The sequence below is a fragment of the Schistocerca nitens genome, chromosome 7 (genome assembly GCF_023898315.1).
Source record: "Schistocerca nitens isolate TAMUIC-IGC-003100 chromosome 7, iqSchNite1.1, whole genome shotgun sequence".
Taxonomy (NCBI): Eukaryota; Metazoa; Arthropoda; class Insecta; order Orthoptera; family Acrididae; genus Schistocerca; species Schistocerca nitens.
The window spans coordinates 630,764,194-630,790,909 of NC_064620.1; the positions used below are offsets into that span (position 1 = coordinate 630,764,194).

The 26,716-nt window shown below is 46.8% G+C and overlaps 1 protein-coding gene across 2 annotated transcripts in view; it reads left to right on the forward strand.

The window, feature by feature from the left end:
- LOC126195036 (cadherin-99C) overlaps positions 1–26,716 on the forward strand; it is a 643,316-nt gene that overhangs the window by 472,303 nt on the left and 144,297 nt on the right. Inside the window, exon 6 of one of the 2 annotated variants that reach the window (XM_049933479.1) lies at positions 4,513–4,746. The exons of the other annotated variant lie outside the window; for it this stretch is intronic. Coding sequence (XP_049789436.1) covers positions 4,513–4,746 — 234 coding nt within the window. The remainder of the gene's footprint in view (positions 1–4,512; positions 4,747–26,716) is intronic. 2 annotated transcript variants of the gene reach the window in all.

The following is a 26,716-nucleotide window of genomic DNA, read 5'->3' on the forward strand; positions in this document are numbered from 1 at the left end:
CTTACTCAAACGACCACATGAGCCAACCAAAAGTGGGGCTTGCTCGCCACCTACCCTCCAAAACTACTGACCAACGGCTGACCCTGGCCAAGATGGCCGCTCGGTTGTATAGGCTCGGACGTCAATCCCCGTGGTTATTTAAGTACCAATCTCACCAGTTAAGCAGAATGAGATTTTCACTCTGCAGCGGAGTGTGCGCTGATATGAAACTTCCTGGCAGATTAAAATTGTGTGCCCGACCGAGACTCGAACTCGGGACCTTTGCCTTTCGCGGGCAAGTGCTCTACCATTTTTTTTTTTTCATACATAATATAAATGAGTATACAGTCTCACCATCAGCATTTTTTTTTTGTGGGAGCACAAGAGAAAGAAAACAAATAGGCTGCAGATACAGAGCTACGAGGTGTGGCTAGAAAAAAACCGGACTAGTACTGGTGAAACAATAAAACGAATGCAATACGGCTGAAAGTCGCGTGGCCTGTCACGTGACTCTCGCTCCGCCTACTGCTCGAGTTTCATCTGCCTCCTGCACTCAATCTGCCCGTGGCGTCTGTTTTAAGTAGTTGACGTTTTGTCTGTGCGTCGGAAAATGTTGAGTGTACAGAAAGAACAGCGTGTTAACATCAAATTTTGTTTCAAACTAGGAAAATCTGCAAGTGAAACGTTTGTAATGTTACAACAAGTGTACGGCGATGATTGTTTATCGCGAACACAAGTGTTTGAGTGGTTTAAACGATTTAAAGATGGCCGCGAAGACACCAGTGATGACGCACTGGCAGACCATTGTCAGCAAAAACTGATGCAAACATTGACAAAATCGGTAAACTTGTTCGACAAGATCGCCGTTTAACAATCAGAGCAGTGTCTGAGTTAACAGGAGTTGACAAGGAAAGTGTTAGGCAGATTCTTCATGAAAGTTTCAACATGAACAAAGTGTGTTCAAAAATGGTTCCAAAGTGTCTCACAATTGAACAGAAGGAACGCCGAAGAATGATTTGTTCTGACATCCTGGAAAACATTGAAAGTGATCCCACCTTCTTACAAAATGTTATTACTTGCGATGAATCGTGGTTTTTTACTTACCGATCCCGAAACTAAACGCCAATCGATGCATTGGAAAACTCCTGGTTCTCCACGACAAAAAAAAGCACGAATGTCAAAATCGAAATTCAAGGCAATGATGATTGTTTTTTTTTTTTTTTTGACATCAAAGGGATTGTGCACATTGATTGGGTACCAGAGGGACAAACAGTGAATCAGCATTACTACATTAGCGTCCTGGCTACCCTACGTGAGCGAGTACGGAGAAAACGGAACGATTTGTGGGGAAAAAAGTCATGGATCCTTCACCAAGACAATGCCCCAGCTCACAGTGCGTTGTCAGTGAAGACGTTTTTGGCAAAACACAACATTCCCATCTTAGATCATCCACCCTACTCACCTGATTTGGCCCCCTGTGACTTTTTTCTTTTCCCTAAAGTCAAGTCAGCTTTGAAAGGAACTAGATTTGAGACTGTTGAAGCAGTAAAAGAAAAAGCGACGGAAGTAATGTATGGACTTACCGAAAATGATCTGCAGCATTGCTATGAACAGTGGAAAATTCGTATGGAGCGGTGTAGAGACCGAGGAGGAGAGTACATTGAAGGAGATAACATGAAATTGTAAATAATTGTAAATAAATGTTTTTTCCAGCATCAGTCCGGTTTTTTTTCTAGCCGCACCTCGTATGTGTGAAAAGGATAAACATGTGTACTATCTGAGCTACCGAAGCACGACTCACGCCCGGTACTCACAGCTTTACTTCTGCCAGTATCTCGTCTCCTACCTTCCAAAGTTTACAGAAGCTCTCCTGTCGTGCTTCGGTAGCTTAGATGGTAGAGCACTTGCCCGCGAAAGGCAAAGGTCCCGAGTTCGAGTCTCGGTCTGGCACACAGTTTTAATCTGCCAGGAAGTTTCACCAGTTAAGGTTACAAATTTTGTTACTTACATCCCTCGACAGAAATAAGTACACCTTCGGAACCGCGATAAAAAGTACGTCTTATATACTATGTTACATTAATTTCTTGAATTATTTTATCGCCCGTAAATCAAGTTTTAGTTTCTGCAAAATTTCGCCACTTAGCGCAACTTTGTTTGTTGACATCTGTGCTGCAAAGTTTTAACATAGAACTGCATATAGCACCGTCTAGAGCGATCTACACATTGCGCTGCTCAAAATCTTCATATCTATAATAATTAATTAATTATGGGCGATAAATGTCAATAATAATTTGCAAACAATGAAAACCATTGCAAGTTAAGTGTATAATATAACTTAACTAGTTTAAAATACGTGTGATGCCACCCAAAATATTATATAGTGCCGTTCTTTACGTCATGAATTTTCTATTGAATTGTATAAACAATTTTCCCACAAACTTTGTTTATTGTTCTTTATGGGCTTAATTATTTATGAATCTGAACATATGACTACGGCACTCGATCCGCTATGACGAAACGCTTTCAATGAGTGCTCGCTCATCCCTGTAAGTTGTTATTTACTATTTTTATTAATTTTTCAGTATTCGTGATATTAACCGGTTTTGAGGTTACTATAACTTTTGCGTCTCGTGACTTGGAATAAAGATCGATCTTTCAGAACGTGCATATTGCTGATCACAATCCATTGCCGCATCGCTCTTCACCGTAAGTTACATAGTTTTCGCGTAATGCGTGAAAAACCGAACAATGCCCCAAACTGCGGGTGACGTGGCCGCCCGGTGACAGAGACCATCCCACCGACCGCTGCAAATCTCGCGCTCCACGCGCTTCCGCGACTCGCGCACCATGTTGCGCGCTCGCTCTCCACAAAGCAGTCCTTGCATACTAGAAATATTCATCTAGTAACGGGGCTTCCTACTGTCACAACACCCCCACTTGCTAGCGCATGCACGCAGTAAATGCAAGTAGCACCAACAAAAAAACGCAAAAAGAGTGACTGACCAGTCATGTTAAATTAGTCATAGAAATTTAATGGTTTACTTGGCAATCTAGTCGGCAGTGGCATCACGCTAAACTAAGTAAAATTCCCTATGTATTTTGTGCCCAACAAAAAGAAATTTGTAACATATCTGTAAAAAACCCTAATCCAAAAAATATAATTTTCCTTAACCATGATTCTAAATTCGTGTTTTCTATGTGTGTGTGTATAGTACAACAGGCCTGGCAAAGCGAAACAAACACAAACAATTTTAACAAAATCACAGCCGGCCGAAGTGGCCGTGCGGTTAAAGGCGCTGCAGTCTGGAACCGCAAGACCGCTACGGTCGCAGGTTCGAATCCTGCCTCGAGCATGGATGTTTGTGATGTCCTTAGGTTAGTTAGGTTTAACTAGTTCTAAGTTCTAGGGGACTAATGACCTCAGCAGTTGAGTCCCATAGTGCTCAGAGCCATTTGAACCATTTTGAACAAAATCACAACAACTTTTATCAATTTCTTTTTTTTAAACTTCCTTATTTTGGGGAGTATATTATGCACACCACATTGTTTCCGATCAATTTATTCACTTTGGAACACGTATCATTTATCAATTTGTTTCACGAGCACTGTCACTTCTCACTGCCTGAAGTGTCTTCCAGGGATGCCCCCAGACTAGATGTAGTGTGGCAGCTCCCTACTCTGGCGCTATTTCCCGTCCTCGCACTAGCCAGTTTATGGACCACTACCAGGGAGCACACAAAATCCCCAATGAAAATCTCATATATACGAAAGTTTCCCCGTTCACCATAGAGTGGTCCAGCCTCGTCCCATTCTCGTGCAATCCAGAGCTGACACAGCTAAGACAGAATTTCAAGGCAAACCATCACTAAGAAACAGGCTAGAGCAACATCTGAGTAATTGTGCCCAACAATCTGTTCAATACTAGATTAGAAATGCCCACGTCATTGAGGCAGTATTGCTTGGCGACAAAGCCTCCCTAATCAGACTTTAAGTAATATATGACTGTTGTCATGGCTTGACAGCAGAAACTAAAAAAAAAAAAATACGTTACTTGATTATTACGGACCATGAATTAAATTCTGGGGTTTGGCAACGTTTCCTAAAAAAGTAAAAAATAAATAAAAAAACTTAATCTGCTTTTAAAAATCTCTATTAAAATTCGCCTATACACTTTGTTAAAATATCCTCTATTCATATCATCTAGCCCAGAGTGAGATTACAAGCAGCAAAATTTTACAATCCCCATGCTGTGTTGCTTACTCTAATATTCAGTCCACCTACTGGACCCCCGCGCACCAAAGGAAGTTTGGTGTGTCTACATACAGAACGCAGTGCAAAATATGTTCAAGTTAATGATTACACCCCAAAATTTCTCAAACAGCATAAAACCATGTGCTGGACCCCCCCTGCACCCTCTGTCTCATAGATCTCCCTTTTCATCTCCTCCTCTGTCCCTACTTCGTCCGACATGCACTGGGCCACGTACAAGCTGTACTCGGTTAATGTGAGAGGTACGACGCGGTGTGCCCGCAGCTGACGCCGGTGGGCAGCACGGTGTTCCGCGGCCTGAAGGCGGTGGACGCTGACGCGGGCGTGAACGCGCTGCTCGAGTACTCGGTGGTGGCGGGGCAGCCGCCGGAGGGCAGCGGCGCCGCCGACGGGGCCGCCTTCTTCGCCATCCGGCTGCCGCACCAGGGCCAGGTGACGGTGGCGCGCGCCCTCGACTACGAGCGCACGCAGCGATACCTCGTCACCGTCGTCGCCTCGGTGAGTGTACTCGCGCCGCCGCCATAGGCCCGTTGCACACTTACGCGCATGGTCCGCGCTCCGCGTTCCGCGCGCGGTTGGCGGACCCGCGTCACGGTTCACACAGCCGAGTGAACGCGGTCTTCCCTGCACTGTGGTGTAACACATCGTTCTGTTTGATCGCTTCTATAGAGAGGAGATCGCTGCAAGTAAAAGTCATTTCAGCCTATATGATATACAAAAAGAGAGATTCCACCCGCGAGAGACAGTTTTGGGTGCATCCTATGGTGGAACAAACACGCACGAAAGGAGCGTTCGTCACATTGTATTCCGAATTGCGCAAAGACGAAGACAAATGTAATACATATTTTCGTAGGTCTGTTCGTTGCTTTGACGAGCTTGTCGGCAAAATACAGGACAACCTGACACTTGAAAGTCTCAGAAGGGTACCTATTAGTCCGACAGAACGGGTAGCAGATGGTAGATGTATTTTGGTCTCTTCGTTGCTGCTGATCCGGACCTCGTTTGCTTTATTCTAGTGAGGCTTTTAAAATAGGCATCCCGTGCAGTTTTCCATCTCGTGTGGACCTTGTCAACTGAAATAACAAGGCCGATAAGTCTGTTATTACTGAGGACGCGTACATATATTATTTTAAGAAGGAATACGTCTAAGGTTTTATGTCAGCGTAGCCGACTTAATACCTAGAATTAAGTCTACTTTCCTCTGTGAAATACGTAAGTATCAAATATACGCTTTGCACGTTACAGGTATCTTGGAAGCGGAAACACATTTACAGATCTGCATTACTCTTATTTAAGGGGTGCATCAACAATTGGACAGATTACAAGGCAAGTGAACGCCGCTATTTGGACTACGTTAAGTGAAGAATGCATGCCTGAGCCCTCAACAGACAAATGGAATGAAATTAGCCACGGTTCCCAAAATGTCGCCAATTTTCCTCATTGCATCGGAGCCCTGGATGGAAAACATATTCGTCTAGTAAAACCTATCAAAAGTGGATCACTTTTCTTCAATTACAGGAATTACTTCTCGATTATTCTTATGGCCATCTGTGACACTAACTATTGTTTCACGTTCATTGATGTCGGAGGATACGGAAGGAACTGTAATTCAAATATTTTTAAAAACAGCGTCTTTTGGAGGAAAATGGTAAAAGGAAAATTTGCGTTACCCCCACCAAAGCCACTGCCAGGTACACACGACTCTCCAGTCGTGTTAAGGCCGTATGCGTGAAAAAAACGTGACTCACAAAAAGAAGGTTTTCAATTACCGACTTACCCGAGCCCGAAGGTTTATTGAATGTACTTTCGGAATATTAAGCCACAAGTGGAAGGTTTTTCACCGGCCCCTGAATGTCAATCTCGATCTAGCCGTATCTATTGTCAAAACGTGCTGCATTTTGCATAATTTTGTTCGAGTAAGAGCCGGATACAACTTTGAAGATACTCTGTATGTTACGGCTTCGAAGATGTGGCAGAAACTACATCTGTCAGTAAATCGGGTAATACTGTACGAGATAAAGTTGTTTCTGTGTATTCAACTGACGCGGACGGTCCGCGGCGCGCAAGAGCTGCGCGGACGGCTCCGCCGCTTGCGGGGCGTCCGTGTAACTGTGTGGTGGGCGCCCCATTCAAGTACGTGACTAGCAACCGCGTGCGGAGCGCGGACCACCCGCGTGAGTGTGCAGCGGGCCTTACCCTGCGCTCCGCCTGAACACTGCGCTCACGACGCGGTTCATCCTCACTTTCACCCTCGAGTATCGCCTCCAGTGTTGCCCCGTGTGTACCCCGCAAGCCAACTGTGGACGGTATTTCTGGCACCACTATTACCCTCCCACGCCTCCCCCCACTTTCGTCGTTCGATTCGTGAACAGTGTGTGGCGAGAAGCACTAACAGTGAAGCCGGGTATTGTTTTCAACTTCTGGGTTTCTCTTTTTTTCACCGTGCGAGAGTAAGGAAGGCGAAGTAGTACACTGTGTTTCCAGTCTGTACCTGGAATATACGCTCTCGGAATTTCGACAAACTTCTCCGTCTCCCATGACCGCAGTAGTATCTGCCACTGGCCTCGAATATCTCCACAAAGCGTGCGTCCTTATTAGTCAAACCCTTCACATTTTATCCATTTTCTGTACCACACTATCCAGAAGTATTAAAACGTCGGTCAGTCAGCTGTATCTGCCTGTTCTCGCTAAGACGACGGTCTCGTTACATCTGGTATCAAGTTACACATCCGGTGTCAGGTTACCCACTTGAGCTCGTCGGTTTCCTCATTCCCTCTCTTCCAGGGAACCACCACGAATCGATCGAGATCACCCAGCCAGTACAGCGACTCGTATTCCGGGTCGTGACGTAACTCTATAGTTGTCACATGTGCAGCAACCCCTGTCCCCTCCCCCCTCCCATCTGCACCGATGAGGACCGGACACCTCGTCCACGCCTTCATCTTTTAAAACTCGGTCACTTCAGTGGAGCACCGTAGGGAGAAATTGTAAGACGTCTCTTTTTGCCGATATCAAATTATGTCACGCGAGTCTGATTCTGCATAACAAATTAATATTTCGTCATTAGAGGCACAAGCAGAGGTCACGGCCAGGAAGATACGTATTTACCCTCATTTTTCCATATTTTCCACAATTTTCCACATATTAACCGCATAAGTGAGTTACTTGTCAATCTGAACATTGCTGTCACAGTGTTGCGTCGATGTTACGGTGCTCTCAGCCAATCACGAAGTTGCACTGCACTTATTTATGTATCATTGCTAATCCACGACTCCATTACTAGCTTATGTGTAATGCTGTGTATTATCACAGTGAATGGAAATCGAAATTTTGGCTGCTGTGGAAAGCAGGATAGACAGCTCTAAAGACAGAGTGCAGTGCTGGTGTAGGGAAGTGTTTCGGAGCACTATGTCGTAAATGTGGCTCCGCAACAGACGGCCCCGTCATGTTCCCTTGTTGACAGAATGATAGCATCAATTACGATTGCAGTGGGCATCATCATCGAGATTGGCCCGCGGATCAATGGCAATGGATCGCCTGTCGGATGAATGACATTTGTTGTTACACTAGTTCACTGGTCGTGTCCAGATACGCTGTTATCCAGGCCAATGGCTGTCAGAAACATGCACTTTGCCATGGCTGCAGACCAATGAGGGCAGTGCTATGCTGTGGGGGACGTCCAGCTGTGGGACCTGTGGTAGTACTCGAGAGCTGTGTACTACGTAATTATTGTGCACAAGCTGCATCTCTGTGTGCTCGATGTTCTCCCTGACAGTGGGGGTATCTTCCAGTGGGAGAGCTGCATCTCTGTGTGCTCGATGTTCTCCCTGACAGTGGGGGCATCTTCCAGTGGGAGAGCTGCATCTCTGTGTGCTCGATGTTCTCCCTGACAGTGGGGGCATCTTCCAGTGGGAGAGCTGCATCTCTGTGTGCTCGATGTTCTCCCTGACAGTGGGGGCATCTTCCAGTGGGAGAGCTGCATCTCTGTGTGCTCGATGTTCTCCCTGACAGTGGGGGCATCTTCCAGTGGGAGAGCTGCATCTCTGTGTGCTCGATGTTCTCCCTGGCAGTGGGGGCATCTTCCAGTGGGAGAGCTGCATCTCTGTGTGTTCGATGTTCTCCCTGACAGTGGGGGCATCTTCCAGTGGGAGAGCTGCATCTCTGTGTGCTCGATGTTCTCCCTGACAGTGGGGGCATCTTCCAGTGGGAGAGCTGCATCTCTGTGTGCTCGATGTTCTCCCTGACAGTGGGGGCATCTTCCAGTGGGAGAGCTGCATCTCTGTGTGCTCGATGCTCTCCCTGACAGTGGGGGCATCTTCCAGTGGGAGAGCTGCATCTCTGTGTGCTCGATGTTCTCCCTGACAGTGGGGGCATCTTCCAGTGGGAGAGCTGCATCTCTGTGTGCTCGATGTTCTCCCTGACAGTGGGGGCATCTTCCAGTGGGAGAGCTGCATCTCTGTGTGCTCGATGTTCTCCCTGACAGTGGGGGCATCTTCCAGTGGGAGAGCTGCATCTCTGTGTGCTCGATGTTCTCCCTGACAGTGGGGGCATCTTCCAGTGGGAGAGCTGCATCTCTGTGTGCTCGATGTTCTCCCTGACAGTGGGGGCATCTTCCAGTGGGAGAGCTGCATCTCTGTGTGCTCGATGTTCTCCCTGACACTGGGGGCATCTTCCAGTGGGAGAGCTGCATCTCTGTGTGCTCGATGTTCTCCCTGACAGTGGGGGCATCTTCCAGTGGGAGAGCTGCATCTCTGTGTGCTCGATGTTCTCCCTGACAGTGGGGGCATCTTCCAGTGGGAGAGCTGCATCTCTGTGTGCTCGATGTTCTCCCTGACAGTGGGGGCATCTTCCAGTGGGAGAGGTGCATCTCTGTGTGCTCGATGTTCTCCCTGACAGTGGGGGCATCTTCCAGTGGGAGAGCTGCATCTCTGTGTGCTCGATGTTCTCCCTGACAGTGGGGGCATCTTCCAGTGGGAGAGCTGCATCTCTGTGTGCTCGATGTTCTCCCCGACACTGGGGGCATCTTCCAGTGGGAGAGCTGCATCTCTGTGTGCTCGATGTTCTCCCTGACAGTGGGGGCATCTTCCAGTGGGAGAGCTGCATCTCTGTGTGCTCGATGTTCTCCCTGACAGTGGTGGCATCTTCCAGTGGGAGAGCTGCATCTCTGTGTGCTCGATGTTCTCCCTGACAGTGGGGGCATCTTCCAGTGGGAGAGCTGCATCTCTGTGTGCTCGATGTTCTCCCTGACAGTGGGGGCATCTTCCAGTGGGAGAGCTGCATCTCTGTGTGCTCGATGTTCTCCCTGACAGTGGGGGCATCTTCCAGTGGGAGAGCTGCATCTCTGTGTGCTCGATGTTCTCCCTGACAGTGGGGGCATCTTCCAGTGGGAGAGCTGCATCTCTGTGTGCTCGATGTTCTCCCTGACAGTGGGGGCATCTTCCAGTGGGAGAGCTGCATCTCTGTGTGCTCGATGTTCTCCCTGACAGTGGGGGCATCTTCCAGTGGGAGAGCTGCATCTCTGTGTGCTCGATGTTCTCCCTGACAGTGGGGGCATCTTCCAGTGGGAGAGCTGCATCTCTGTGTGCTCGATGTTCTCCCTGACAGTGGGGGCATCTTCCAGTGGGAGAGCTGCATCTCTGTGTGCTCCATGCTCTCCCTGACAGTGGGGGCATCTTCCAGTGGGAGAGCTGCATCTCTGTGTGCTCGATGTTCTCCCTGACAGTGGGGGCATCTTCCAGTGGGAGAGCTGCATCTCTGTGTGCTCGATGTTCTCCCTGACAGTGGGGGCATCTTCCAGTGGGAGAGCTGCATCTCTGTGTGCTCGATGTTCTCCCTGACAGTGGGGGCATCTTCCAGTGGGAGAGCTGCATCTCTGTGTGCTCGATGTTCTCCCTGACAGTGGGGGCATCTTCCAGTGGGAGAGCTGCATCTCTGTGTGCTCGATGTTCTCCCTGACAGTGGGGGCATCTTCCAGTGGGAGAGCTGCATCTCTGTGTGCTCGATGTTCTCCCTGACACTGGGGGCATCTTCCAGTGGGAGAGCTGCATCTCTGTGTGCTCGATGTTCTCCCTGACAGTGGGGGCATCTTCCAGTGGGAGAGCTGCATCTCTGTGTGCTCGATGTTCTCCCTGACAGTGGGGGCATCTTCCAGTGGGAGAGCTGCATCTCTGTGTGCTCGATGTTCTCCCTGACAGTGGGGGCATCTTCCAGTGGGAGAGCTGCATCTCTGTGTGCTCGATGTTCTCCCTGACAGTGGGGGCATCTTCCAGTGGGAGAGCTGCATCTCTGTGTGTTCGATGTTCTCCCTGACAGTGGGGGCATCTTCCAGTGGGAGAGCTGCATCTCTGTGTGCTCGATGTTCTCCCTGACAGTGGGGGCATCTTCCAGTGGGAGAGCTGCATCTCTGTGTGCTCGATGTTCTCCCTGACAGTGGGGGCATCTTCCAGTGGGAGAGCTGCATCTCTGTGTGCTCGATGTTCTCCCTGACAGTGGGGGCATCTTCCAGTGGGAGAGCTGCATCTCTGTGTGCTCGATGTTCTCCCTGACAGTGGGGGCATCTTCCAGTGGGAGAGCTGCATCTCTGTGTGCTCGATGTTCTCCCTGACAGTGGGGGCATCTTCCAGTGGGAGAGCTGCATCTCTGTGTGCTCGACGTTCTCCCTGACAGTGGGGGCATCTTCCAGTGGGAGAGCTGCATCTCTGTGTGCTCGATGTTCTCCCTGACAGTGGGGGCATCTTCCAGTGGGAGAGCTGCATCTCTGTGTGCTCGATGTTCTCCCTGACAGTGGGGGCATCTTCCAGTGGGAGAGCTGCATCTCTGTGTGCTCGATGTTCTCCCTGACAGTGGGGGTATCTTCCAGTGGGAGAGCTGCATCTCGGTGTGCTCGATGTTCTCCCTGACAGTGGGGGCATCTTCCAGTGGGAGAGCTGCATCTCTGTGTGCTCGATGTTCTCCCTGACAGTGGGGGCATCTTCCAGTGGGAGAGCTGCATCTCTGTGTGCTCGATGTTCTCCCTGACAGTGGGGGCATCTTCCAGTGGGAGAGCTGCATCTCTGTGTGCTCGATGTTCTCCCTGACAGTGGGGGCATCTTCCAGTGGGAGAGCTGCATCTCTGTGTGCTCGATGTTCTCCCTGACAGTGGGGGCATCTTCCAGTGGGAGAGCTGCATCTCTGTGTGCTCGATGTTCTCCCTGACAGTGGGGGCATCTTCCAGTGGGAGAGCTGCAGCTCTGTGTGCTCGATGTTCTCCCTGACAGTGGGGGCATCTTCCAGTGGGAGAGCTGCATCTCTGTGTGCTCGATGTTCTCCCTGACAGTGGGGGCATCTTCCAGTGGGAGAGCTGCATCTCTGTGTGCTCGATGTTCTCCCTGACACTGGGGGCATCTTCCAGTGGGAGAGCTGCATCTCTGTGTGCTCGATGTTCTCCCTGACAGTGGGGGCATCTTCCAGTGGGAGAGCTGCATCTCTGTGTGCTCGATGTTCTCCCTGACAGTGGGGGCATCTTCCAGTGGGAGAGCTGCATCTCTGTGTGCTCGATGTTCTCCCTGACAGTGGGGGCATCTTCCAGTGGGAGAGCTGCATCTCTGTGTGCTCGATGTTCTCCCTGACAGTGGGGGCATCTTCCAGTGGGAGAGCTGCATCTCTGTGTGCTCGATGTTCTCCCTGACAGTGGGGGCATCTTCCAGTGGGAGAGCTGCATCTCTGTGTGCTCGATGTTCTCCCTGACAGTGGGGGCATCTTCCAGTGGGAGAGCTGCATCTCTGTGTGCTCGATGTTCTCCCTGACAGTGGGGGCATCTTCCAGTGGGAGAGCTGCATCTCTGTGTGCTCGATGTTCTCCCTGACAGTGGGGGCATCTTCCAGTGGGAGAGCTGCATCTCTGTGTGCTCGATGTTCTCCCTGACAGTGGGGGCATCTTCCAGTGGGAGAGCTGCATCTCTGTGTGCTCGATGTTCTCCCTGACAGTGGGGGCATCTTCCAGTGGGAGAGCTGCATCTCTGTGTGCTCGATGCTCTCCCTGACAGTGGGGGCATCTTCCAGTGGGAGAGCTGCATCTATGTGTGCTCGATGTTCTCCCTGACATTGGGGGCATCTTCCAGTGGGAGAGCTGCATCTCTGTGTGCTCGATGCTCTCCCTGACAGTGGGGGCATCTCCCAGTGGGAGAGCTGCCTGCATCCTGAGACCAGTATCGCGCTACAGTGGTTTCGTGAGCATGCTAGTTGAGTCACATTGATTTCTGGGCTACCAGTTACTCTGACCAGAGGCCTGTTGAAGAGATTTGGGACACGACAGGGCATCGTAAGTAGCAGGGCAAAGTGGGTTCTGAGACAAATTGTTAGTGTGGGTTGCATACATTCAGGGGAAAACTTCATTGATTTATCACCACCTCTCCCACCTCTTCATCTGTTGTTCTGTTAATTTATTTAACACCTCCTCGGGATAATCCTTCCTTCTCGGAAACCCCCCACCGCTCCTCTGGGAAACCCACACACAGATAGAAGTGCACCTTTGATGTAAAAGTAATTGGCTAATTAATTAAATCGTTAAATTAATTAACCCCTCCACTCCCACATCTGGAAATTAGAGGCAAATAGACTAAGTGTGTGCTAGAAAGGAAGGATTTCATGACAGGAAATTCAAATTAACAGGAATTACATAGCAAATGATGTACTGTTTATTTATAAAATTCAATTGCCAGAGGTTGGATCTCACTTCTATTTGGTGGGAGAAGCACATCATTCTCTTCTGCTTTGGAAGATTTAAGAAAAGAAGTAATAAAATAGATTGCTTTTTTATTCTGATTGTGCAAGGAATACTGTCTCGAAATCGACCTCAACACAGCTCATCACATGTAATTGCACTGTTACAGACTGCGCTAAATGTATCTGGCGAAAAAATAAATTTCCGATTGCTCATTCTCACTTCTTCACCCACACCATCCACAGGCTACTGGGCGACGTTGGGGTTGCGGGCGCATGTTCGTTGAACAGTGGGCAGCATCTACTGTAGGAGTGCTGGGTCACCATCGGTAGCAGACTCTGGTCGCCTGTTACTGAATCCCCGAACAAAGTGTCAGGTGCCGGTGTCCCTTTGATTGCAAACTCACTTCCGGTTTTTCTCCAAAACACACACTTTCCGTACCAGGTCAGTGGAAGCAGCTGCTCGATGTGCTCGCCCTGCTGTGCAGATACTGGCTGAGTTACCCCTGGCAGAGGACGCTGGGAGGAGCAACCTCCCCAACCCTCCTCCCTCCAGTCCCCTCTTACCTTCTCCCTCGCCCCTCCAGCTACTTCCTGTCAAACAAAGCATTAGGCTGCAGCAACTCTTACACATTGATACCTGAGAAATTCCTGTTGAAACACATGCTCTCTCTCTCTCTCGCTCTCAGGTGGCTACTTACTCCCCAGGGAGCATATGTTGTATACCACAGTAACCCCTCTTTTGCCCTGAACGAAGTAGTGGATAGCTGGTAAATCTCCAGCTGTGGATATCGTGGACATAGATCCCTCATTCCATCAGACTGAGCAAGCAGTTTTTCCTTTCATCCTATTTGTGGGTTTCGATCCTGCAACCAGTTTCCAAACCCTACTCTTTCCACTTCTCAAGTTTCAGATTTCAGCTCAGTTGCGCTGTGTCCTTAAACAATTTGCTGGAGACAGAGGGCAGGTGGTTTGACAGGAGTGTGTGCTCGCAGTACCACTGTCGGAAACAGTAAAATGATCAATCGGGAATTTGACGTTACTTATGGCTTTTAAAGCACTATAGAGTCGGTAAGTTGGTTCTCTGGGCTACACCAGGACGAAGAATGAGAAGGAGGAGGAGGAAGAGGAAGAATATACCACATGATAGGATAGTAACAATAATAAATACCACTCCCGCCTTTCCGCTGCAAGTCAGAATGCACTGGACTCCATTGAGAAGCAGTAAACACAGCACACTTAAACCACATCCCATCCTGTAGCAGTAATTGTCAGGGTTAGATGTCGAAGATCATTGGAACACTCGTACATCCTGTGCGCGCACAACCCTAGTCACCACCTGCATGCGTGTCTCTGCGATCACACCAGGTGTATGCTAGACTTGCCAGAGAGGACCGCCCGGTCACGGAGGGTATCCACGATGACGGAATGGTAGGAATTCGGATGTCATCAATACGTCCAGCACCAACTTGCCAGTGATCGACATTGAATATTTTCAAATGACCACGTAAAAATTTGAGAGTACTCGCAATACACGCGATCACAAAGGCTGCCCGAGACATACTGAGTATTAGTTCACTATTCACCCATCTAGAGGGCGACACGGTTAGGTAACATGCATCCCAGTTCCCCAGCTGACCGGCAGACAAGGCTCGGTGGCGGTGGCATGCGCCTTACAGGCCGGAAACATCCATTAATTGCAGCCACCGGCTGCCTCCGCTACGTGCCCCACACACCAAATGGTGCTGTGCTAGGAAACCAGCCACGTAGTTATCAATTTAATTACAATTAATATTCAGATTGCAACACCAGTGTGGCGACATTCGATAATGAGTGAAGTATCTGAAATAGTTCCTCCTTCTCCTGATGACTGTGGCTCTGGAAATATCAGTATCTGTATCCTCCTCATGGCTGGTCACAATTTTCCACGTAAAATCATACGGTTACCTGTGCATTGAAATTCACAGTGTTGGATGTCAAATCTGTTCCTCCCTTACGACTGGACATAAGTCATTTTCTTTGGAGATAGCGGAACACTGACCGCAGTAACTTTACACCCAACACATACTTTATAAGCCTGCTGATCACAGTGAATCTATCACACATCCATTACTGAGTATAATACTTCGCCAATAACTGAATACTGGTGGCACCAAACAATACTGAGCGCAAATTCTTGGATGGATGAAGATACTCCATTTGTTTTTCGTGCGAATAGTACCATTGTGTGTTAGGAAGAGAGAGGACTGTGTTACTGCCACCCTGCATAAAAAGCGTTCTTGCTTCTACGGGCGCACACAACTGTAGTTAACGGTATCGATGTTAAAAACTATACATCAAGGTATGCTGTTGCTTCCCAATGAATTAGTCTTCCACATAAACACAGCGACATTCAGTATAGACGGTGATCTTTGGGATGTGTATTAACACACCGGAAGAGTGGGGGCACGTCACCAGTGGCGTAAGCTCCTAATACAACACGCTCCTCACCGAGTTTAGAAAGTGTTTCGGTTAAGCAACAAGTTATTAGGCCGATCGATATTTGCATCTCCCTCATGCCACTGCTAGATATTTCACATGCTAGCGGTATTTGTAACGCATTCTATCTCGATGCCAGGTAGACAGTGTAACAGAGGTTCTGCGATATACTCCACGGGGTTACAGGTAAGGGAGGATCATGGTTGATTGAGAATGATCACATATGGTAGGTTGTTTGCTATGTGAGGAATCACATAAAAATGCAAATACACTGGTTTTTCAGTTCTATAGTGTTACGCTTTCTGGTCTCTCCATTCAACCACACACTTGCGTTGGATCCTGTGCAGATGTCTATTAATTATTGCTGTCACTGGTGAATCATATTCGTGGCACTCTCATATCTGAAAACGAATCAGCTTTCTCGAACCTACACTAGTTGATCAAAAGTATCCGGACACCCCCAATAGCAAACGTTTTTCATATTACATGCATTGTGGTGCCACCTACTCCTATTTACTCCATATCAGCGACCTCAGTAGTCATTAATCGTGAGAGAGCAGAATGGGGCGCTCCGCGGAACTCACGGACTTCGAACGTGGTCAGGTGACTGGGTGTCACTTCTGTCATACGTCTGTACGCGATATTTCCACGCTCCTGAACACCCCTAAGTCCACTGTTTCAGACGTGATAGTGAAGTGGAAACGTGAAGGGATACTTACAGAACAAAAGCGTACAGGCCGACCTCGTCTGTTCACTGACAGAGGCCGCCCTCAATTGAAGAGGGTCGTAATGTGTAATAGGCAGACATCTATCCAGACCATCGCACATGAATTCCAAACTGCATCAGGATCCACTGCAAGTACTATGACAGTTAGGCGGGATGTGAGAAAACTTGGATTGCATGGTCGAACGGCTGCTCGTAAGCTACACATGACGCCATTAAATGCCAAACGACGCCTCGCTTGGTGTAAGGAGCGTAAACATTGGACGATTGAACAGTGGGAAAACGTTGTGTGTAGTGACGATTCACGGTACACAATGTGGCGAGCCGATGGCAGGGTGTGGGTATGGGGAATGTCCGGTGAATGTCATTTACCAGCGTGTGTAGTGCCAACAGTAAACTTCAGAGGCGATGGTGTTATGGTGTGGTCGTGTTTTTCATGGAGGGGGCTTCCACCCCTTGTTGTTTTGCGTTTCACTATCACGGAACAGGCCTACATTGATGTTTTAAGCACCTTATTGCTTCTCACTGTTGAAGTGCAATTCGGGGATGGCAATTGCATCTTTCAACACGATCGAGCACCTGTTCATAATGCACGGCCTGTGGCGGAGTCGTTACACGACTGTAACATCCCTGTAATGGACTCCCCTGCACAGAGTCCTGACCTGAATCCTGTAGAACACCTTTGGGACGCTTTGGAACGCCAATTTCGTGCCGGTCCTCACCGACCGACATCGACACCTCTCCTCAGTGCAGCACTCCGTGAAGAATGGGCTGCCATTTCCCAAGAAACCTTCCAGCACCTGATTGAACGTATGCCTGCGAGTGTGGAAGCAGTCATCAAGGCAAAGGGTGAGCCAAAACCATATTGAATTCTACCATTACTGGTGGAGGGCGGCACGAACTTGTAAGTCATTTTCAGCAAGGTGTCCGGATACTTTTGATGACATACTGTATCTGCTAAGGACCCCATATAGCAAAACTCCAGTGTGGTTTTGGACAGTCTCTATGCATCTTGTAATTGTTCCTCATTCTCTGCGCGAAACCGCGCGACCGCTACGGGTGAGCTGAGATAATGCGACACGACCATGTTTTGACAACACGGTGGATATGGGAACATGTTCTCGTAGCTCTGTCAACCATGTACAGCGTGAAACGTGAGCGCTAAACCAAGCTTCCTCCTGCAACACGAGGTAATAGAAAAGACGCTATGAGCAGTTATGGTGGTGTTTCTTATCGGTAAAATAAGGAAGACTTCATATCATACGGGAACTGGGAGAAGGACGAGGATTTTGCTATTGCATTGTGTTGCACTTCCAAAGTACATACACGTACTGCAGTCTGAAGGAGATCTGTGTCTCTGAGGGTGCATTCATGTCTTGTCACCTCTGGCGACCTGCAGCCGCACTTTGGTGCGTTAATACACACCACAGCGATTACCAGCGGTATTTCTGTGGAAGATGACTTCATTTGGAAGCAATACCATACCTCGATTTATAAAGCATATATAGTTTTTAACGTGTATACGGTTAGCGATGCTTGCGTTTGCCTGTAGAACCAAGACCACTTTTTATACTCAGCGACAGTAACATAATCATTGGCATTGTGTGTTTAACAGCCGGTCACTTGCAGGGCGATTACATCTCTCCTCCGAGGACACAGTGGTACCGCTCACAAGGAAAACAAATTGAGCACGTTCATCCGTTCTGGAATTTTCACTAAATATTGTTTGGTGCCAACAGCATAGAGTTATTGGCGAAGTATTATACTTAGCAAGGGAATGGTGATAGATTGGTTGTCGTCAGCAGGCATATAAGGTATGCGTCAGGGTGTAAAGTTGCTATGGTCAATGTTTTGCCCTGTGCAAAGAAAATAACAATATCCATTTGTAAGGGACCAGGTTGGTGCTGTAATCGTAATATTTAATTCTAATTGAACTGATAACTATGTGGCTGGTTCCATAGGACGATACCGTTACGCAAGCGGGACGCATGGCGGAGGTGGCCAGAACGAACAGGCATTTCTGGCTGAAGGCACATGGCGCCGTCGCTGACCCTTCGAACCAGGCTGGTGGTGAACGGTGATGCAGTTGACTAATCGTGTCGCCCTCTAGGCGGGTGAGTAGCGAATTAATACTCAGTGTGTGTTGGGCAGCCTTCGTGAACGCGTGTGTTGCAAGTATTCTCCGTTTTTTGCGTGAATATTTGGGAAGATTCAGTGTGAGTCATTGACAAGTGTTGGCGCCGGACATACCGATAACATCCGAATTCCTGCCACTCCGGTCATCCAGGACACGCCCCACACCTGGCGTGGTCGCAGGGAGGTGCGTTGCGCGACGCCTCGCCTGGGCTGCTGCGCGTGGGCATCGAGAAGTGAGCACGCGGGATGTACGAGTCTTCTAGCAGTCTCCGACATCTGTGACAAATACTGCTGCGGAATGGAATGTGGCTTAAGTGTGCAATGTTTACTGTTTCTCAATACAGTCAAGTCTGTCTTGCAGCAGCAGTTCTTGCATGCATCCTATTGCTGGATACTAGGACTTGTATATTTGGCGAGATTCAATCTTGCGACCACCCGGATTCCAAATCCTGTACACCGTGAATCTCCCCCCTCCTTCCTTCTTCCATCTGTTGCCCACATTAAACAATGAAGTTTACTTAGCTTGTCATGTTAAGATGGCTCCCGTTCTTCTTGTCTCGGGGTCTGATTCTTGAAGCTGAAAATCTAACATAGGGTCCTCACGGTTAGTTTGAACTAAATAAATTTAAAGATTGTCGTTGCAGACTTTTTTACATAAAAATAGCCGGCCGGAGTGGCCGTGCGGTTCTAGGCGCTACAGTCTGGAGCTGAGCGACCGCTACGGTCGCAGGTTCGAATCCTGCCTCGTGCATGGATGTGTGTGATGTCCTTAGGTTACTTAGGTTTAATTAGTTCTAAGTTCTAGGCGACTGATGACCTCCGAAGTTAAGTCGCATAGTGATCAGAGCCATTTGAACCATTTGAACATAAAAATATTTTCCACTGGATTTCGATTTTTCACCTTAACATAGCCGAAATTACAATGTTCGCATATATTATACAAAAATACGTCCGATCCCATCAGAGGCAAATGTACGACTCCTCCACTCTGCGGAAATATCAATATTCGAAAGGGTTTACAATTTTTCTTAACAAATGAATTCCTACTAGTTTTCGTTACAGTATTAATTTCCATTATTATTTCATAAATGAATCCAGAAATAAACGCAATAAACATTGCATGTTTGCGTAATTAATAATAGAAATTTGAAGAGTGCAAATAATTCGTAATTGCAAATGTTTCTAAAACAATTTTAACTGTACGTTCACAACTATTACTTATCGATTATAACATCGAAAGTGAAATATTTTATAAAGTAATTTCTTTTCATACATTTTAGCTTGAAATATAACATACAGTGTGTGCAATTATATGAAAGTTTTCAGAAAAGCAACTGAGATAATATTGACCTGTCGAAAATTCTAAAAATAATACTGGTATCGACAACTACTGTTGAGGGAAGATAATGGTAGAGGAGGATTCCCCGTTACAACGTGGCAGATTCTTCCTCCTACTCCTACTCCTCCTCCTCATTCTTCGTCCTGGTGTAGCTGAGAGAACTGACTTAGGGATTGTATAGTGTTTTAAAAGCCAATAGTAATGTCAAATGCCCGACTGATCAATATATTGTTTCTGATAGTGGAATGCGAGCACACACTCCAGTCAGACCCCTGTCTCCTGCAAAATGTTTGAGGACATAGTGCGACTGAGCTGAAATTTGAAACTTTCAGCTACTTCCTGCCAATCGACCTTCTGTGCCAGTATCCACCAATAGGATGCAACGAATCCAGAAGGGAGAAGAGTAGGGTTTGATGACCAATTTCCCCACGACAGCAGTTGGATTAATTCATAGGTAAATTCCAAGTTCTAAATACTGCAAGTACTCCGAAAACAGTAACCGTGGTTTGAAAATGAAGCATCGTTGAATTACGATACTACCAAGATAAATTATTATAGTTCAATTCGAAAAAGAGAAGTTCATACTTATATCTCGGTAGTTAAATTAGATATGCTGACAGACTACGTCGGTTAGTGAATACTTTACACAAGTCGCCAGGATATTACGATAGTACGATATCTTAAACGAGTCTGGGGAGAACAGCTTAGGCGAGTCACCCTAGTTTTTTTCCATCTGTTGCTCACAGAAACGTGCCTCTCACACTCACCCCTGACATCATCCCAGAAAGGTGCTGAAACAGTTCATTGTGAAAAGCAGAAAACTTCGGCTAGGATTAGAAGAAATTTCTCACCTCGCTAAGGAATACGTGCAAAGGGTGGGACAGGTGTTCAGGCTCTAGCTGTGGTCCACTGTACTTGAGTGTACAGACAAACTCTCTAAATGGAGTACAAGAAATTTTTTATCGTCCAGTGTGGGGAGAGAATGATCGACTTTGGTTTATTGGGAGAATTTTGAGAAAGTGTGGTTCATTCGTAAAGGAGACTGCATTCAGGTCTGTGGTGTGACCTATTATTGAGTAGTGCTCGAGTGTTTGGGATCCGCACCACGTCGGATTAAAGGAAGGAGTTGAGAGGCGAGCTGCTAGATTTGCTGTCGGTAGGTTCGAACAAGAGGCAAGTATTTCAGAGATGCTTCAGGAACACAGATGTGAATCCCTGGAGGGATGTGGGTATTATGTTTGAGAACACTATTGAGAAAGTTTAGAGAATCAGAATTTAAAGGTGATTGGAGAATGATTATACTGCCGCCAACGTACATTTCGTTTGAGGACCATGAAGATAAGAGAAATTAGAGCTCTTGTGGAGGCATATGGACATTTTATACCCTGTGTCTATTTGAGAGTGGAACAGGGAAGAAACGCTTCTTGCTGATACATTTCAGTTCCTCGTACTACTTCGCTCATAACACACCGTGGTCAACAGCGTATTCAACGGGCCAGTGCAACTGCAGAAAGACATCCCGAGCAAAGAAGCTGAAAGCAACGAGGCAGGTTGAGCTAGAATAAAACTTCAAAGACATCGTATGGGCAAGACACATATGTGCGCGCCGCTAGTCCAAAAACAAATATGCATTAAATGTTTCGTTCGTAGGAAATTACTCGGAATAGGGCATATGTCCGTACGAAGTTTTTTGCTTCAAATGGTCGTTCCTTTCGTGTCACCGAATGTTGATCATTCCTCGTGGGGCAGCCTCTATAGCGTCCGACCCCGGTAGCTGTGGTCGGCGGCACGGTAGCTCAGCGTGTTCGATCAGAGACCTGGCTGTTCTCTGTAATTAAAAAAATAAAATTAAAAAAAAACTGAGTGAAAGGATCAACAACGAACTTCACGGATGTCATGTGACGTCCGCTACGACCAAATACAACGAACAAAATGAAAAAAAAAGTGGTCAGTGCGACAGTATGTCAATCCTAAGGGCCTTGGTTCGATTACCGGGTGGGTAGGAGATTTTCTCCGCTCAGGACTGGGTGTTGTGGTGTCAAATCGAAAGACTTGCACCCGGCGAACGGTCTACCCGACGGGAGGCCATAGTCACACGACATTTACATTTTTACCCTCTATAGCAGTGACCCCTGGACTTTTTTGATTAAGGGCCAGTGTTGACATTGAAGGGCGACAGCTGAGGGCGCATAGAAGAGGGGGGAGCAGGAATTGGCCGTTCGAAGAAGAAAGTATCAAATGAAAATAGAAAAAAGGAACATTTTGTAGGCCAAAAAATTATTACTCCTCTCGGCAGGCAGTAGCGCTGCTCAGGGCAAAAAATACCGACGGGTGACTTTTGCCGTCCTGGCCACTTTAGCAAACCTTCCCCAACGGATCCAACTATTAACTGGCAATCTACATAAATTAGTATGTTATATTAAAGAGTAATAGGAACAGCAACAAGAGACACGACCACAGTCGTTCACTAAATGTTTTGAAAGTCATTTCTCTTTTACTCATTGCATTGTATTATAACTGCCTCAATTTGATTTCATATTCCTTGCTACAAACATGTACCTCATTTGAAGATAAAGCGTATTCACGAATCCGTGTTACTTCCGTTTGACATTTATACCACAGCAGCTGATTTGTGTTAGTTTCTCGCACTCGTGAGTTGCCAGCATAATAAAACGCCTCTCTCTCACTTCTGTCAACACCGAAGTCGTTGCACTGCGCCCCCTACCACTGTGAGCATAACGTAAGCGCTGAACTATACGTGGATCACGGTCGAATTCATCAGCGTGAATTAAAATCAAACACCTCTTGAAAATATTATTGTTTCTTTAGGTATTTGTGTTTGTTTCTGAGAAGGGAAACTCCCCATCTTACTCGCCTCAGATTTATAGGATAGCCCGTCAAAAACTGAGCACGGATCAAGCATGAAAACAGAAAGAAGGTGTACTGGACTGTGGAAAAAAGAAGAAAAATAGAAGCAGTGAATGGTCCAAACTTAATATGTGCAGTATGTAGCAGCGTTACCTGTCATCGTGTGGTGGTTGTGTGGTCGTGGTGTTGGATTGCGACGGGGGAGATCCGGGTTCAAATCTTACTGGGTCCTTTCTTTTCACAAAATCACGAACTTTCTGTCCGGTCATTGACGTATGTGTTAGCTGTATTCAAATTTGTATATGTATCGTGACGCAACGTCAGTTTGCCACAGCTACGTGTGACGAAGTGACCCCCAGACGTACGTACGTCCTATTTGTTCTGTACAGATACCACTTGTTATGCCTCTTGCGTTCCGTTTTAGAAATTTTGATTCTTGTATTCCTTCGTTGTAACATAGTTCACACCCGTTAATTTGTTTTCTTTTCTGCTTTCACTATTCATCACATTTACTTGCGACTATAATATATTGTTTCCACATTACTAATATTCTGTGATGAATCACATTCACTTGCGACGGTAATATATTGTTAGCACATGACTCATATTCTGTGATGTATAGTGAGAGCAGGCGAGATACCACACAGACCTCTCCCAAAAATGAAAACAACAAATAAACGGGTCTGAAGTATGTTACAACGAAGCAATTCAAGAATCAAAACTTCCAAAACGGAACGCAAGATGCGTAATATGTGGTATCTGTATAGAACAAATAGGAGGTACGTACGTCTAGAGGTTCCTTCGTTATACGTCGCTGATGCAAACTGATATTACGCCACGACACATACACAAATTTGAATATAGCGAACAGACACGTCAGTGACCGGTCGGAGAGTTCGTAATTTTGCGCAAAAAAAAATAAATAAATAAATAAATAAATAAATAAAAAATAAAAATAAAATAAAATATAAATAAATAAATAAATAAAAGAAGTGGGATGGGACCTTGTAACACTTCAACACGGATCTTCGGATCTGCCCCATCGCAGTTCAACAGCGTGAGCGCATAATCAAGTCACGATGACGGTTGGAGTTGCTCTATACAGGGTGGTCCATTGATCGTGACCGCGCCAAATATCTAACGAAATAAGCGTCAAACAAAAAAACTACAAAGAATGAAACTTGTCTGGCTTGAAGGGGGAAACCAGATGGCGCTATGGTTGGCCCGCTAGATGGCGCTGCCGTAGGTCAAACGGATATCTACTCCTTTTTTTTTTAAATAGGAACCCCAATTTTTTGTTCCATATTCGTGTAGTACGTAAAGAAATATGAATGTTTTAGTTGGATCACTTTTTTCGCTTTGTGATAGATGACGCTGTAATAGTCACAAACATGTGGCTCACAATTTTGGACGAACAGTTGGTAACAGGTAGGTTTTTTAAATTAAAATACAGAACGTAGGTACATTTGAACATTTTATTTCGGTTGTTCCAATGTGATATATGTACCTTCGTGAACTTATCATTTCTGAGAACGCATGCTGTTACAGCGTGATTACCTGTAAATACCACATCAATGCAATAATTACTCAAAATGATGTCCGTCAACTTCAATGCATTTGGCAATACGTGTAACGACATTCCTCTCAACAGCGAGTAGTTCGCCTTCGGTAGTGTTCGCACATGCATTGACAATGCGCTGACGCATGTTGTCAGGCGTTGTCGGTGGATCATGATAGCAAACATTCTTCAACTTTCCCCACAGAAAGAAATCCGGGCACGTCAGATCCGGTGAACGTGCAGGCCATGGTATGGTGCTTCGACGACCAATCCACCTGTCATGAAATATGCTATTCAATGCCGCTTCAACCGTGCGCGAGCTATGTGCCGGACATCCATCATGTTGGAAGTACATCGCCATTCTGTCATGCAGTGAAACATCTTGTAGTAACATCGGTAGAACAGTACGTAGGAAATCAACATACATTGCACCATTTAGATTGCCATCGATAAAATGGGGGCCCATCATCCTTCCTCCCATAATGCCGCACCATACATTAACCCGCCAAGGTCGCTGATGTTCCACTTGTCGCAGCCATCGTGGATTTTCCGTTGCCCAGTAGTGCATATTATGCCGGTTTACGTTACCGCTGTTGGTGAATGACGCTTCGTCGCTAAATAGAACGCATGCAAAAAATCTGTCATCATCCCCTAATTTCTCTTTTGTCCAGTGGCAGAACTGTACACGACGTTGAAAGTCGTCGCCATGCAATTCCCGGTGCATAGAAATATGGTACGGGTGCAATCGATGTTGATGTAGTATTCGCAACACCGATGTTTTTGAGATTCCAGATTCTCGCTCAATTTGTGTGCTAGTGATGTGCGGATTAGCTGCGACAACAGCTAAAACACCTACTTGGGCATCATCATTTGTTGCAGGTCGTGGTTGACGTTTCACATGTGGCTGAACTCTCCCTGTTTCCTTAAATAACGTAACTATTCGGCGAATGGTCCGGACACTTGGATGATGTCGTCCAGGATACCGAGCAGCATACATAGCAGACGCCCGTTGGGCATTTTCATGACAATAGCCATACATCAACACGATATCGACCTTTTCCGCGATTGGTAAACGGTCCATTTTAACACGGGTAATGTATCACGAAGCAAATACCGTCCGCACTGGCGGAATGTTACGTAATACCACGTACTTATACGTTTGTGACTATTACAGCGCCATCTATTACAAAGCGAAAAAAGTGGTCCAAGAAAAACATTCATATTTCTTTACGTACTACACGAATATGTAATAAAAAGTGGGGGTTCCTATTTTTTAAAAAACGCAGTTGACATCCGTTTGACCTATGGCAGCGCCATCGAGCGGGCCAGCCATAACGCCATGTTTCCCCCCCTTCAAACTAGACGAGTTTCGTTCTTTGTAGTTTTTTCGTTTGATGCTTATTTCGTGAGATATTTGGCCCGGTCACTATCAATGGATCACCATGTATTGCACATATTAAGGATGGATCGTTCACTGTTTCTACAACGTAATGTCCCACATTTTTTAAAAAAGTCATTAATATGTATAGACAAACGTCCTTGTTGGTACTTCACATTTGATGTTTGTTGTGTGCGCCGGTGAAGTTTCGAACCGTTCTGGCGTATGGCAGAGCAGTAGTACCGCGTCAAAATGGCGTCTACGTACGACTTACGTTACAAGCAGCGTGCTGTTATTGAATTCTTGTGTGCAGAAAAAAAAAAACCGTGGTGAACATCCATAAACGTTTGTGTGCAGTGTATGGCGATGCTGCAGTTGATAGGAGTACAGTGGGGCGATGGGTAAAGAAAGTTACAGCCTCAGGAAATGCAGAAACAGGGCTCCACGATCAGCCGCGCTCGGGACGTCCTGTCACAGCCACTGCTCCAGACACGCTGAATCGTGCGGAAGCCGTTATTCGTGCCGACCGGCGCATCACAACTCGACAATTGGCTCTACAGTGGTCGGTCAAGGACAGTTTCCAACGTCTTCGATCGGACAAGAACCCAGCAGAAATCTAGCTCCAACAAGATATTGCACGCCCACACACGAGTCTTGAGAACCCGGAAATGCAATGCTAAATTGGGTTGGACATCATTGCCTCATCCGCCCTAGAGTCCACACCTGGCAACCTCGGACTGTCATCTATTTTAGCTGCTTAAAGATTCTCTACGGGGAACACACTTTGAAGATGACGAGAGTGTCAGTCATGCAGTGGAAACATGGCTACGCCTACAGGACAAGAGCTTTTACCAGCTGGGAATACGTGCTCTTCCACGACGTTGGCGTACGGCCATAGGACATGTTGATGTATATTGTCACCAAATTCTGACTCTTAACAAGAATATGTTGTGAGAAAAAAATGTGTAGTATTACTTATTCAACGCCCCTCGCATTTTTCTTCTTTTTTTTCTCAGTTTAGTAGACCTTCCTATTTTCATGCTCGATCTGCGCCAAATTTTCTGACGTGCTATCCAATGGCCGACGTGCCGCTAAATCCGAAGGGAGTGCGTTGGGGAGTTTCCCTTGTGAGGAGGAAAAATAGACTCTTAAGAAGTTTTTAATGTCAGCTGACGTTTCTGGATTCGGTTGCCGGTTTCTAGAAGAATATTGTTATAAAATACGAGTGAGGACCGCGTGCCGCACCAATATTTGTTACGGGCCGCAGTTTGGTGACCACTGGTGTGTC